The 15,804-nt window shown below is 42.1% G+C and overlaps 1 protein-coding gene and 2 long non-coding RNA genes across 4 annotated transcripts in view; all 3 read left to right on the top strand.

The window, feature by feature from the left end:
• The first annotated feature begins 194 nt into the window (after nt 1–194).
• On the top strand, nt 195–6,340 carry LOC139552346 (uncharacterized). Of its 2 annotated transcripts, XR_011670417.1 has the most exons (3): nt 196–794; nt 991–3,357; nt 3,925–6,340. It is a non-coding gene; the product is annotated as an uncharacterized lncRNA (long non-coding RNA). The 2 variants fall into 2 exon arrangements; XR_011670418.1 differs by lacking the exon at nt 3,925–6,340 and having other exon boundaries at nt 195–794; nt 991–1,661.
• Nucleotides 6,341–6,471: 131 nt separating this feature from the next.
• On the top strand, nt 6,472–7,836 carry LOC139552347 (uncharacterized). Its single transcript, XR_011670419.1, has 2 exons — nt 6,472–6,603; nt 6,789–7,836. It is a non-coding gene; the product is annotated as an uncharacterized lncRNA (long non-coding RNA).
• Nucleotides 7,837–13,759: 5,923 nt separating this feature from the next.
• LOC139552344 (arrestin domain-containing protein 1-like) overlaps nt 13,760–15,804 on the top strand; it is a 53,389-nt gene continuing 51,344 nt past the window's right edge. Inside the window, exon 1 of the mRNA XM_071363988.1 lies at nt 13,760–14,161. Within this exon, the coding sequence (XP_071220089.1) occupies nt 14,044–14,161 (118 nt within the window). The 5' untranslated portion in view covers nt 13,760–14,043. The remainder of the gene's footprint in view (nt 14,162–15,804) is intronic.

Raw genomic sequence — 15,804 nt, 5'->3', positions numbered from 1 at the left:
TATATTAAACTAAAACCAGTCAGACCTATGTGTAGCCTAATTATGAGTCTAATGTGTAATCATAAGGTAAGTCAATTGCCGTCATGTTATTTCTCCTGGCTCCCTGATCAAGAGTCCAGATGGCTTTGCCCTGGTCAAATGAGATTGATAAAAATAAAAAAAAACAGATGGACAAGGGAATCACGACACGACATCCCACCCTAGCAACCGCCATGTCTCCACGGCAACATCCTCCCCTGTCCTCTTCGGTGGCATCAATAGTATTACAAGCTTAATGGTCACTTGCACAGTAGCATGTTTTCGATTAGATGACCAACTCATACAAAGATGGTTGGGGTACACACTGTATTGATAGGTGGGGGGGCATCATTTCGGCTGTAGCCTAGTCTATAGTGAGATTAGCACGGGTGGGGTAGGCTACACAGTGACAGCGCACACACCCATAGATGTGGGTGGTTATTAGGCGCAAATTAGGAAGGAGCAGGACTCGAGAAAATCTCGGTTGCAATTCCATTAGAACAAATTACTTCATTGCTCTCGAGAATAAACGGAGTATACCACGCGCGAACCCATTCTGGCTCCCGCTCCCTGGACAACCTCCTTTCCAGGCTCGCGCCATCCGTCCTCTTCAAATACCTGCACAGCAGCCCGTTACCGTTCGTTCGGATGGATCCCGCTGTTCTCATCTTCCTGCTGTATATGATGATAGCTCATGAGCTCGTCTGCGGCTGGTTGCAGTACCGGAGGCAAGCTGCCAAGCCCCGAAAACGAGCCGGGCCGATGTGGAGTACCAGGTAAGGGCTATGTGTATGCTATAATGGGATGAATAACAAAATGCATCAATGGTAGTAGACTAATGCTATTATAAGTAACTTTTTCTGTGTTTGAAGAACTAATATTCATCATTACAGGCTATTATGCAGTTATTACAATACAGCATGACAAATACATTATTCATTCAGCTGTTACTCCCTCCTCTCTACCCCTCAGTGCCCGAGTTTGCCCTAGCAGCTGGCGGGTCAGTAGCCAGCCTTGCAGGACAGAGAGAGGAAGAGACTGGAGGAGGGCTGCTGGGAAGAGTGGGCGACGAATTGTCAGAAAGGCCTGAGCTGGAGAGAGCATCTGTTGAGCAGAACTTCAGACAATTCCACAACCCCAGAGTGTGGATTGTTGGACTGAAAGACCTCTTCTTGTCTTGAACTTGGAACTTTGACAGGTTTGAAGAGCTTGATCTGCTGCAGCATCTCTTTGCTGTGATTGAGCAGCACATTGCTCATGGGGATTTGGTCAACACAGCTACGGAGTCTAAACTCCGGAGAACAGTACAACATGAGGAAATGTCTGTGGATGTGTGGAAACTTTGTCTATTTATTTGTTAATCTATATTGTCATAGTTCTATTTTCTCATGTTATTTGGTGATGTTTGTATTCCAAATCAGCTGTTATCCTCCCTTCAGGATCTGTATTTTAGACCACACCTCCAAAAGAATGCTATATATTCCATCAGATCCATCCAGGAATTTTAAGTGTCCTTTCATTTAGACACTTCATTCTTTCTCAAAGAGAAAAATAAATGTGTCAGGCCATGTTCCCACCAATGTAGAGACCACCAGGTGTGTTTACTGTGGATGTGGCTCTAATAAAATTTGTATTAACACACACTTCTGAAATGAACCATTGAAAGACTGTCTGTGATGGAGCAGCAAGTATACTGAACAAAATAATAATGCAACATGAAACAATTTCTGAGATTTTACTGAGTTACACTTCATTTAAGGAAATCAGCCTATTGAAATAAATTAACTAGGCCCTAATCTATAGATTTGACTGGGAATACAGATATGCATATTTTGGTCACAGATACCTTTAAAAAAAAAGTATTGGTCAGTATCTGGTGTGACCACCATTTGCCTCATGCAGCGTGACACATGTCCTTCACATTGAGTTGATTGTGGCCTGTGGAATGTTGTCCCTCTCCTGTTCAATGGCTGTGCGAAGTTGCTGGATATTGGTGGGAACAGGAACACGCTATTGTACATGTCGATCCAGAGCATCCCAAACATGCTCAATAGGTGACATGTCTGGTGAGTATGCAGGCCATAGAAGAACTGGAGCATTTTAAGCTTCCAGGAATTGTGTCCAGATCCTTGTGACATGGGGCTGTGCATTATCATGCTGAAACATGAGGTGATGGCGGCAGATGAATGGCACAACAATGGGCTTCAGGATCTCGATATGGTATCTCTGTGCATTCAAATCGCCATCGATAAAATGCAATTGTTTTTGTTTTCCATAGCTTATCCCTGCCCATACCATAACCCCACTGCCACCATGGGGCACTGTTCACAACATTGACATCAGCAAACATGTTGGAAGCCATATATGGTATAGAAATGAACTTTCAATTTTCTGGCAACAGCGCTGTTGGACACTCATGCAGTTAGCATGCCAATTGCGCTATCCCTAAAAACTTGAGACATCTGTGGCATTGTGTTGTGTGACAAAACTGCACATTTTAGAGTAGACATTATTGTCCACAGCACAAGGTGCACCTGTGTAATGAGCATGCTGTTTAATCAGCTTCTTGATATGCCTCACCTGTCAGGTGGATGGAGAAATATTCACTAGCAGGGATTTAAACACGTTTGTGCATTTGAAAGAAATCTGTTTTTTGTGTGAATGGAACATTTCTGGGATCTTTTATTTCAGCTCATGAAACATGGGACCAACACTTTACATGTTGCGTTAATATATTTGTTCAGTATATATCAAATATGTTGTGTAAGAGCAGAATATTGGACTGTTGTATCAAATACAAAATAATAAGAGACTTGATTGGAGAGAATGTTACATGTCAATTTTGGTAATGGCCTGCAAAACATAGCATTCCCTTTGAAATACCATTGCATTATAACTTTATTTGCATCTTTTTCGTTTAAAATTGGAGGAAGGATTCAGTGGCTTCATACCTACTTTTCAAAAGATGACTCATCAAGTTTAGGCTTACATAGCACCTCTCCCAATCTCAGTATATTATCTGATTATACACGAGAGAGACACCCGATCTCTACCTCCTGTAGTTGTTGACTCTGTCAGCAGACGTTGAGCATTGTGCCACATCAGACTCAGAAATACCCACCCCTTCTGTCCTGTGGCCAGTCCCCCAATGTCAGATCAGTAGTCAGTGTCATGTCAGTCAGGAAAGCCAGCCTAGTGGAAAGTAGGTGCGTTTCATGAGGAGCCGTCCTCCGTACTGGCCTGTAATGTGTCCTCTTGTGCACTGAGCTGCATACAATGCATGGATCACTAAACAGCACCAGTCCTCTCTCAGCAGATGGCCCGCCTGCGATAGCACAGGTGGGTGCTCATGTTTATTTTTCATGGGAAGGAAGCATTTGGCTGCCTCAGTCTTCCTGGTTCAAAGGTCCATGCTTGTCGAAATCTGGCTGTATTTTTGTAAGGGGGTTTTGTGTTCATTTAGGGGTTAACATGTGTAGAATGTCAACAAATGAAACAGAATTTGAAATTGTTGTTGGTGTTTGCATATAGGATCACATTGTGAATTTGAGTTGGTCAGTGCTTTTGCATCTCTTCAGCTTATTTTTTGAACGATGTGGACCTGTGAAACACTAAAGGATGTAGTCAAATCAAAGTTAAATATACATCGTAAGACTTACATAGTTGACAACTAGTCAAAGCCTGATGTGGATTACGGAAACCTTTTTAGAAACAAGTTTAAGATGTTTTAATGTTAATTAAAATGTTTGTGTAATTAGTTATACGGTAAAACAATGAACTTCAAAGCAGTTTAACTAGTTGATTGATAGCTCAGCTATCAATGATGAGAGGACATGTGAGCCTCTCTCTTCCATGTCACAACAAGCTAATTTCCATAAACTGTGTAAAAACTCTAAATGGGTTTAGACGTCTCAATCGACTTGGATGATCTGAGGCTGACAGGAAGAGAGACCAGAGCACTGCTTCAGTAGAATCAACTCTCCTCACGTCACCCATCAAACAGTAAGTGAAGAAGTTGGAAGTGTGGATGATGTAAAAGAAAGTGAAACGCCTCGCCCACTGGGCACACACTGGTTAAATCAACGTTGTTTCCACATCATTTCATTGAAATGACATTGAACCAATGTGGACTGGCTGTTGAATTGATGTCTGTGCCCAGTGGGAAGACATGCTTTACATTAATTTAATGTGTGCACATCCAGCTAAACTTACCAGGTGTCAGGTAGAGCAAATTGTTCAATATAAACAAAATAAACTCACAAATACCATTGTGTGCTCACAAATGATACATTTTGTTAAAGAGATTTTTGATGAAGGCCGATTTGAGAGAGTACAACAGTGTGCAGGTTTATTTTGTATGCCTTTTCTTTCTGCACTGTATGTCTACACTGTAATGGAGAACTGTAAATTATATAGTAATTTGGTGTATTATCATCAGTAAAATACTCTGCAGCATACTGTAAATTATGGTGCATTGTGGGAAAATATGGGCAGGGAAAGAATTGCTGTATTACGAAAGGTACTGTAATTCCACCCGACAGAATACAGTACCGTACCATACCTTTAGAGCACCAAAAACCTCTTGACCACTAGTGGGTGCATGGTATTGTGGTTTCTGGTTCATTATCATATTGTGTGCCTTGGAAGAGGTTGTATTTGTTGCAACCATGAGTGAGAATCCTGTAACAATTTAACTCCTATGTGTTTACAGTGCCCCATCAATTTGTATAGGGTACAGATCGGAGTGGCAGCAAGTCTTTAACCTTAAATGGTTGAACATTTTGACATCAATCCGATTCTGATAGCGTTGACTTTTTTACAGTATAATAGCGTCAATTTTACGGTATTTTAATGTGTGTCATTACTTGCTTTGATACCGTATTTATATTACAGTAAGTGTTCTGTAATATGAAATACATAATTTTACTTGCCACAGAGCTGCCTGTAAGCCACTGTAAAATTCACAGTAAGATTGGGATCTAAATATATTTTGTGAAATAAAAATTTGTTAAATTCTAATTTGCATAGAGTACAAGGGAATGGAATAGAACATGAATAACAATACAAAATATGTTCTTGTGCAACATCTGATGACACCATCTGATGAAACAACCATGAGGAATTACCTGCTGAACTATGTATCACTATACAGCATGTGTTCTCAAGTATCTGTTTCTCTGTCATTTTAACCCCCTTAGACTCTAAGCCATGGCATCTGTGTCATCTTCCTCTGCAGGAAGGTAAAAAGAAGTTCTGACTTTGACTTGTAGTGTCTACCTGACAAGAAAGCATACTTGTCCAGAGGTGACATGTATAATAAAGTTTTGCTTGCTTCATCAAGCCCAAAGCATTAGGCCCATCTCGCAGAACATTTTATCTCTAGTACAGTGCACTGTATTCCATGATGTTAATGCTGGAATTGATATTGGCAGAACTTTGATGGCTCCAGCACCTACCAGGTCCAGGGATCCAACAGTGACAGGTACCTGATCCCAGTGACTATGTTCCCCCTCAGGAGACTGAAAAGATTTGTCATGGGTCCTCAGATCCTCAGGTTCTACAGCTGCACCATCGAGAGCATCCTGACGGGTTGCATCACTGCCTGGTATGGCAACTGCTCAGCCTCCGACCGCAAGGCACTACAGAGGGTAGTGCGAAAGGCCCAGTACATCACTGGGGCCAAGCTTCCTGCCATTCAGGACCTCTATACCAGGCTGTGTCAGACGAAGGCCCTAAAACTTGTCAAAGACTTCAGCCACCCTAGTCATAGACTGTTCTCTCTGCTACTGCACGGCAAGCGGTACCGGAGCCCCAAGTTTAGGTCCAAGAGGGTTCTAAACAGCTTCTACCCCCAAGCCATAAGACTCCTGAACATCTAGTCAAATGGCTACCCAGACTATTTGCAGTGCCCCCCCCCACCCCCTCTCTACACCACTGCTACTCTCTGTTGTCATCTATGCATAGTCACTTTAATAACTCTACCTACATGTACATACTACCTCAACTAACCGGTGCCCCCGCGCATTGACTCTGTATCGGTACCCCACTGTATATAGTCTTGCTTTTGTTATTTCGCTGCTGCTCTTTAATTACTTGTTACTTTGATCTCTTATTCTTATCTGTATTTTTTTTAAACTGCATTGTTGGTTAGGGGCTAGTAAGTAAGCAAGCATTTCACTGCGCATGTGACTAATACAATTTGATTTGATTTTATGTTCCGGGACCATTTCACCCTGTCACCCAACAAACTGGTCCTGTGTGAGGTCCTTAAGTACAACCGCTTGCCTGCAGGTACTCAAAATAATTACTGCAAGAGATCACTTTTCTACATCAGTTGACAGAGACCAACTGGTTTTGGTCAAGATAAACAGCAGCCTGTAGGCTTTGACTGTCTAATATTTCCCTGTCAATCAAACTAACCCTACAGTATGCCTATTCTCTCCTATACAGAGTGTAACATACTTTCAGGCTGTAAGAAGGTGAAGGACTATGCCCCCTAGTTTTGAATGGAGCAGGAGTACACTCTCCTAGGGATGGATGGTCACCCTTATGGCTGGCCCCAAAATGGATTCCCAGGTCCCCAAGGTGACTGACTCTATTGTATTATACCATGTGTCCTTGTTCATTTCATAATGTAAATGGTCTTGTGCACTCGGAAAAGCACTACATATATTAAATCTACCTCTATCTATATGTCTATATACAATCTTAATGTTATCAAATAGGCCTTTGAATTTGGTCCCATTTAACTCTCTCTCTTTCTCTCTCAGGTCCATACTACTGTGGGGTTGGTGCAGACAATATCTATGGCAGGGACATTGTGGAGTGTCACTAAAAGGCATGTCTCTATTCTGGGCTCAGGATCTGTGGCACCAATGTTGAGGTCATGCCGGCTCAGGTAAACTTTGACTTTTTCAATGCCGTATAACAAGTCTTTCAGGATGGTTCTAAAGGGGAACTGGAACGGGGCAGGCTGCCACACCAAAGTTAGCACCAAGGAGATAAGTTAAGAAGGGTGGCTGTAGTGAGTATTACTGTAAAAACATTATTGCACTGTAAGGTTCTGTAAGGCTGTATAACTACAAGATTCGGTCCAATACCTAACCCCTCCCCTCTTCAAACAGACATATTGAGCAGGCCATTGAGAAGCTGAGCAAGCAACACGCCGAGCACATCCGTGTGTACGACCCTCGCGGAGGCCAGGACAATATCAGATGCCTCACAGGTTTCCATGAAACCTCCATCACCCGCGACTTCTATGCCAGGGTGGCCAACCGCGGGGCCAGCATCTGGATCCAACGCTAGGTGGGCCAGGAGGAGAAGGGCTACATTGAAGACTGTCGGCCCTCCGCCAGCTGTGACCCTTATGCCATGATGGGTACCATCACAAGCACCTGCCTGCTCGGGGTGGAGGAGGAAGAGGAGAGTACATGAGAGAGTGACCAGACTCATACATTATGGTACTGTAGCTGCTGGTTTGGGGAAACCAGCCCGTTACATGATTGTAGGATAGAACTATATTGTAGCCAAAGCAATCTGTAGTGATGTTTTTTTGTTTTGCTGACTTTGAAGAGTCATTACTTGAAGGTAGGTTGAATGTTTATGGTCAATTATAGTTGTACATCTTTCTTACAGCTGGTCCAATTGGCATATTATTCAGTTTGTCTGAAATTGAGATTAAATAAAGAGGTGCAGGTGTGAATATGAGCCGCATGCTCTTTAAAATGACCACTAGGTGGAATCATGATGCAAGTTTTGATTGTCACCCCTCATATTGGACATGAATGACAATAAAATGAGTAGCATGATTAACTCACATTAACCGTTGATTGTAAACTATTTTAATATATTGACAACACATGACAACCAGTCAAATAAGACTGTAAATGCATTGAATCAGGTTAGCTTATTTATTACCAACATGTCAGCTGTTGTTAAAAAAACACACACACCACATCACGTCAAGCCTTACTGCATCTCACCCATTGACAAAACTTGAATGGTGATGGAATGGTGTTACTTTAGTTTGGCATCATGAATTTGTCTTTCGTCAGGGGTTGAATTGGGAATTCAGAGGTGGAGGAGCCCTGTTCACTGTCATCTGCCATGTCTCTCCACACTTTCCTATCGTCTTATGTTCACACCCTGGCCCTAACCCTAGCCCTAACCCTAGCTTCATGTCTACACCCTGGCTCAACAGTAACCCTAACCCTAGCCCTAACCCAAGCTTCATGTCTACACCCTGGCTCAACAGTAACCCTAACCCTAGCCCTAACCCTAGCTTCATGTCTACACCCTGGCTCAACCCTAACCCTAACCATAACCCTAGCTTCATGTCTACACCCTGGCTCAACCCTAACCCTAACCATAATGCCCCTGGTCAATCTCTTTGGCAAGGAGTGGAATGTTAGCTGAAGATATTGGTACCAAACTACCTTACCCTAGCCATAACCCTAACATATTCATGTAAACGCTATGTATACAGTGCCTTGGAAAGTATTCAGACCCCTTGACTTTTTCCACATTATGTAAGGTTACAGCCCTATTCTAAAATTGATCACATAATTCTTTCCCCTCACAATACCACATAATGACAAAGCAAAAACAGTTTTTTGATTTTTTTGCTAATTTATAAAAAATGAAAAAATGACAGAAATATCACATTTACATAACTATTCAGACCCTTTACTCAGTAGTTTGTTGAAGCACCTTTGGCAGCGATTGCAGCCTCAAGTCTTCTTGGTTATGATGCTATAAGCTTGACACACCTGTATTTGGGGAGTTTCTCCCATTCTTCTCTGCAGATCCTCTCAAGCTCTGTCAGGTTGGATGGGGAGCGTTGCTGCACAGCTATTTTCAGGTCTCTCCAAAGATGTTCGATCGGGTTCAAGTCCGGGCTTTGGCTGGGCCACTCAAGGACATTCATAGACTTGTCCCGAAGTCACTCCTGCGTTGTCTTGGCTGTGTGCTTAGGGTCGTTGTCCTGTGTGCTTTGGGTTGTTGTCCTTCTTTAAGGATCTCTCTACTTTGCTCTGTTCATCTTTGCCTTAATCCTGACTAGTCTTCCAGTCCCTGTCGCTGAAAAAGATCCCCACAGCATGATACTGCCACAACCATGCTTCCCCGTAGGGCTGGTTTCAGGTTTCCCCCGGACGTGACACTTGGCATTCAGGCCAAAGAGTTCCATCCTGGTTTCATCAGACCAGAGAATCTTGTTTCTCATGGTCTGAGAGTCTTTAGGTGCCTTTTGGCAAAGTCCAACCGGGCTGTCATGTGCCTTTTACTGAGAAGTGGCTTCTGTCCGGCCACTCTACCATAAAGCCCTGATTGGTGGAGTCCTGCAGAGAAGGTTGTCCTTCTGGAAGGTTCTACCATCTTCACAGAGGAACTCTAGAGCTCTGTCACAGTGACCAGTGGGTTCTTGGTCACCTCCCTGACCAAGGCCCTTCTCCCCCAATTGCTCAGTTTGGCCGGGTGGCCAGCTCTAGGAAGAGTCTTGGTGGTTCCAAACTTTTTCCATTTAAGAATGGAGGCCACTGTGTTCTTGGGGACCTTCTGTGCCTCGACACAATCATGTCTCGGAGCTCTACAGACAATTCCTTCGACCTTGGCTTGGTTTTTGCTCTGACATGCACTGCCAACTGTGGGACCTTATATAGACACGTGCGTGCCTTTCTAAATTATGTCCAATCAATTGAATGTACCACAGGTGGACTCCAGTCAAGTTGTAGAAACATCTCAAGGATGATCAATGAAAATTGGATGCCCCTGAGCTCAATTTCGAGTCTCATAGCAAAGGGTCTGAATACTTATGTAAATAAGGTATTTGTGTTTTTATTTTTACTAAATGGGCAAAAATGTGTAAAAAGCTGTTTTTGATTTGTCATTATGTGTTATTGTGTGTAGACTGCTGAGTTTTTAAAAAATGTTAATCTATTTTAGAATAAGGCTGTAATGTAACAAAATGTGGAAAAAGTCAAGGGGTCTGAATACCTTCCGAAGGCACTGTATGCTGAACATAGCTGAATCTGGGACCAAGAACCAGGAAGATAAAGTTGTCAAGGTCACACCCCCACGCGTGATATCAGTGAAAAGCCAAGAGTCAATGGTGGGTGTGGCTGGTGCATGGAAGTCAGGCGCAGGAGAGCAGAGATGAATGGACAAAGCACTTTACTTAGGCAATGATAATACAGAACGCAACCGCGTCACAACACAAATGCCCAAAGAACAAGTGGGACAGCACAAAGTACAAAACCCAAGTACAAAGTACCGGCTGCTACAAAGCATGGGTATAAAACAAAACGCGGCGCAAACCAGCCGGAAGCGTGCCAACCTTGACAATAAACAATACCCCACACAGACATGGAGGGAACAGAGGGCAAAATACACATGTAAATTAGTAGGAGATGTAAATCAGTTGTGCAGGAAGACAAGACAAAACAAAACAAATGGAAAATGAAAGGTGGATCGGCGATGGCTAGAAGACCGGTGACGTCGACCGCCGAACGCCGCCCGAACAAGGAGAGGAACCGACTTCGATGGAAGTCGTGACACCAAGAATGTCCTCTCAAAGGGACAACAGGACTTAATACAGTGGTTTGTATGGCATCAGAGATACGAACCAGAAACTGATGTCCACTAGAAAGGACAAAAATAAATTGCTGGATCTCAGGAGGATATGATGTGTGCTACTGATATCAAGTCCTGATATCTGAATGCCTCTATATGCTGGTGTTACTTCCATCTATGCCTTCCGTTGCCATTTCATGTGGCTATGGACTGCTGCTGGAATCACGTTTATATTCATTGATTTATCCTATGCATTTGAAAATGGCTCATAAATTCAGTAATAGAGGTGGATTGAATGTCAAAGAGGGTAATTTCAGATACTTCTACAGGCATCTGAACCTACAGTGAATCAGCAACCTGGCATATACAACATGCTGCTTCAAAATTAAATACTTATTCAGACAAGATGAGAGCCATTTCCATGGATACTGGCAGCAACTACCACGTCTGTCTGTTGTCTTGGAAGCATCTGTCTCATTGCATGTGATGTACTCTGCTTTTTTAACAGCCCAGTCATTGTGTGTGTCTCTCTCTCTCTCTCTCTCTCTCTCTCTCTCTCTCTCTCTCTCTCTCTCTCTCTCTCTCTCTCTCTCTCTCTCTCTCTCTCTCTCTCTCTCTCTCTCTCTCTCTCTCTCTCTCTCTCTCTCTCTCTCTCTCTCTCTCTCTGACACACACACACACACACACAAGCTTGTGTACACGAGTGTGTACATGCACTTGTGTGTGTAAATGCAATAACTGTATGTTTCACAAGCTTGCACTTTAATATAGCACCTTACTACATGCACTAATAAATCAATAAGTGTAGATTAATTACTTACTCAGCTTAAACAGGGAACAACTAGCTCCTCATTTGGGAACAGAAGTCCCATTACCACTTCAGCTTGGGAGCTCATTCTCTCCAGGACACTTTCATTCTTTTCTCTGAGAGCTATAAACTATCACATTCCTTTGCTCCAGGGGTAGGCAACCATGGTCCTGGAGTGGCGCAGTCACTTCATGTTTTTGATTTAACTTCTTATGGCTGGGTGACAGTATTGAGTAGCTTGGATGAAAAGGTGCCCAGAGTAAACTGCCTGCTACACAGGCTCAGAGGCTAAGATATGCATACTATTAGTAGATTTTGATAGAAAACACTCTGACGTTTCTAAACCTGTTTGAATGATGTCTGTGAGTACAACAGAACTCATATGCCAGGCAAAAACCTGAGAAAAAATCCAACTGGGAAGTGGGAAATCTGAGGTTTGTAGGTTTGCCTATCCAATATACAGTGGGATATTGGTCATATTGCACTTCCTATGGCTTCCACTAGATGTCAACAGTCTTTAGACCTTGTTTGATGATTCTACTGTGAAGAATGAGGGAAGGAGAGCTCTTTGAGTCAGGTGTCTGGCATGAGCTGAACATGCGCGCTCACGTGAGAGCGACCTGCTTTCCATTGCATTTCTGAATATAATGGAATTCTCCGGTTGAAACATTATTGAAGATTTATGTTAAAAACATCCTAAAGATTGATTCTATACATCGTTTGACATGTTTCTACGAACTGTAATGGATTTTTTTTACTTTTCCTCTGACCTGCGCGTCATGAATTTGGATTACTGGACTGAACGCGCCAACAAAATGGAGGTATTTGGACATAAATGATGGACTATATCGAACAAAACAAACATTTATTGTGGAACTGGGATTCCTGGGAGTGCATTCTGATGAAGATTATCAAAGGTAAGTGAATATTTATAATGCTATTTCTGACTTCTGTTGACTCCAAAACATGGCGGATATCTGTATGGTTTATTTGGGCTCTGAACGCTGTACTCAGATTATAGCATCGTGTGCTTTTTCCGTAAAGTTATTTTGAAATCTGACACAGTGGTTGCATTGAGGAGAAGTTTATCTAAAGTTCCATGTATAATACTTGTATCTTTTACCAGTGTTTATTATGAGTATTTCTGTAAATTGATGTGGCTCTCTGCAAAATCACCAGATGTTTTGGAGGCAAAACATTACTGAACATAACGCGCCAATGTAAACTAAGATTTTTGGATATAAATATGAACTTTATCGAAAAAAAACATACATGTATTGTGTAACATGAAGTCCTATGAGTGTCATCTGATGAAGATCATCAAAGGTTAGTGATTCATTTTATCTCTATTTCTGCTTTTTGTGACTCCTCTCTTTGGCTGGAAAAATGGCTGGATTTTTCTGTGACTAGGTGCAGACCTAACATAATCGTTTGGTGTGCTTTCGTCGTAAAGTCTTTTTGAAATCGGACACTGTGGTGGGATTAACAACAAGTTTATCTTTAAAATGGTGTAAAATACTTGTATGTCTGAGGAATTTTAATTCTGAGATTTCTCTTGTTTTGAATTTGGTGCCCTGGACTTTCACTGGCTGTTGTCATATCGATCCCGTTAACGGGATCTCAGCCGTAAGAAGTTTTAAACAATCTGGAAAACCAGGTGTGTTGAATTTTATCAATCACTGAACTAATCCATTAGCTCAGTTGGTTTGACGTGGTGCATAGTTGGGACAAAATCCTGCAATATCTAAGTCACTCCAGGAACAGGGTTGCCTACCCCTGCTCTGATCAGCCATCCTTTCTGAGTGAGACAAATTGCTGATGTCAGCAGCATGTAGCTAATCTCAATCTGGAGATTTGGAGTTCCCTGCTGTCTAACATTTTCTAGTGAGGTGGGGATGGAGGTGGAGATGGGTGAAGAGAGGGGTAACCCACCATACAGTGTTTGATACATCCTTCCTGTAATTCAGTGAATGTGTGGTCCAACTCAATCAATGGCTCAATGTCTGCAAAATAGCATGTTTAAGAAATATAGAAAATTTCAGAGACCAATGTTGAGTAGTGTAATGTGTACTGTGGTTATTACAGTGTTATTATAGTATCTCCACTGGGAGGTGTACTGTGAATATGCCAAGATGACCTAAACACAAATGCTTGAATAACATAATATTTACATTATGTGGCTAGTTATGAAAGAGTAGGCTACCAACCTTATATATATTTTTATAAATATATATTTGTAATTATTAACAACAAGTATAACAAAATGCACTTGAATATAATACATATTTGCGTATTGACGTCACTGCTCTTGAAAACTCGGTGGAGTGCAAGCTGCAGGTGAGATTAGAGAGCAAGAGACGGAAGAGGAAGCGAGACATCCCACTCCCTCGTTTTTCTGGTTACATTACAGTCAATGAACTAGCAGACTAGACTCAGCTGCTATCGCATTGGTGCCTATCGGGAGAGCCACCCCCTAAAACAGACCGAAACTAACAATTTTTTCCAATGGTAAACGGCCTTAGCAGGACATCTTTATTTATCCACCATCTTCGAGACAGCTCGGTTCCAGTTTCCATAGGCGGCGGTAGACCTATCCCTCGCGCACCATAATCCGTTTTTTGTTGTGAGACGCGGAGGGTAGCGAAGTCATGGGCAAGCTTCAGGAATTCGATATTACTTTTACCAACAACAAAGTGGTCTACAGCCCTGGCGAATCCATAAGTGGAACTGTGAAAATTACAAGTGGTAGCTCACTGCAATATAAGGGTAAGATTTAATTATTTGTTGATACATTTACCACTGGCTCAACGAAGCGCATTAGGATTCGATTTCGGTGGACGAACTGCAGGAGGGGTGGAACTTTTCCGCTCTTTACATGGTTTAAATGAAAGATGCCGTCCTTAATTTCCAACAATGACATGTATGAGGTTTCTATTGTCTATTCTATTTGTCTTTTGTCATGCAACATTGTATTAGTAGTATCTTACATTTATGTTGGGATAGCTATTGCGCATTGGTGTTGGGTAGTGGGCATGCCTGTTCTTGACTGTGACAGCTGCTGATTTCAGATGTTTACAGCAGTTTTGGTAACAGTTACTTTTAGACAGTAGCAACATCCCGTAACATTACCTCATCCTGTTTAGTTCTAGTTTAGTTTAGTATGACCTGTAGTTTAGTTATCATAGTTGTATAATGTTGCCAGTTATTCCAATATGATGTGGAGAAAAACCACAAGAACAGAAAGTCAACAGGTGTGGCTGTGTAGTGTTTATTTTTTTCAAGGTGTGAATGTCAGATTTTAATCTGGTCAATTCCCACTGGACAGACGTCCATTCAACGTCTATTCCACGTTGGTTCAACGTAATTTCATTGAAATGACGGAAACAACGTTGATTCACCCAATGTGTGCTTAGTGGATTGTTACTTAAAAAGACAGATCATTTTAGGTTTTGTATAGATTATCTTTTTGAGATGGTAGAAGGTCGAGGTTAGGTAAGGTGGAGGGCAGCTTGTGAGGTTTCCATGAAGGTACACAAAGCACTCATTGTTTAAATTGTGTGTAGAAGTGATCTTAGAACAGATTCCTGCCAGATAATAGGGGAACCCAATCAGCCCATAGCCATAGACAACTTCAAAATAAAGTATATTTCACTTCACATGATATATGACCATTACACAACATCATTAACAGCTCCTTGTTTGCAATAATACAGTATATGGAATTTTCAGACTTGTGAGATGGCAGTCTCATCTCACAGACGAGCCTAGTGAGATGGCAATAATTTATTAGGGAATAAGATTTTGGCCCTTTAAATTGGCAAGTGTGGTTACTTGAAATGCAAACCTTTCCCAGAATCCCCATTAATGTAGTTTGACTAATGCCAAGTATTTTGCAAGCATCCTTTGTCTGACTTCCACTTCAATCTGTTAGCTTTTTTTTATTAAACACCTGCATATGGATCTGATCCAAATTTGAAATCACATTATGTGTGTTATTCAAGTATTGCTATTAAGTTTGAATATCATTTTTTTTTTCTGTCTCAATCATGTTGTGTGACATGGTGAATTTAAGCCAACATTTCTCAGTCTCCTTGACATTCTGAGCCTGATACACCTTGACATGTATGTATTAGTAGATTAAGACCGTCCCATGTTTGCAGACCTGTGACACATGGCGTTAAGACAAGTCGTGGCGCGTACTGTGATACGTTACACTGGGAGGCACCGGGCCGGCCGATCACACATCCCTATGGTGACTGATGAGACTAGTAGGGGCGAGCTCCGAGGACGGAGACACTTGGGGGGTAGTGTTAGTGGGTAGGTGTTGTCATCAGCCTACCACCAACACCCTCATGGCATCCGGCAGTTGTCAGTAGATAGTCTGTATAGTCTGCCTACCACATTCTCTG

This window comes from Salvelinus alpinus, chromosome 24 (genome assembly GCF_045679555.1).
Source record: "Salvelinus alpinus chromosome 24, SLU_Salpinus.1, whole genome shotgun sequence".
NCBI classification, from domain to species: domain Eukaryota; kingdom Metazoa; phylum Chordata; class Actinopteri; order Salmoniformes; family Salmonidae; genus Salvelinus; species Salvelinus alpinus.
The sequence above is the reverse complement of the archived record's forward strand: the minus strand, read 5'-3'. Positions and strand labels throughout refer to the sequence as shown.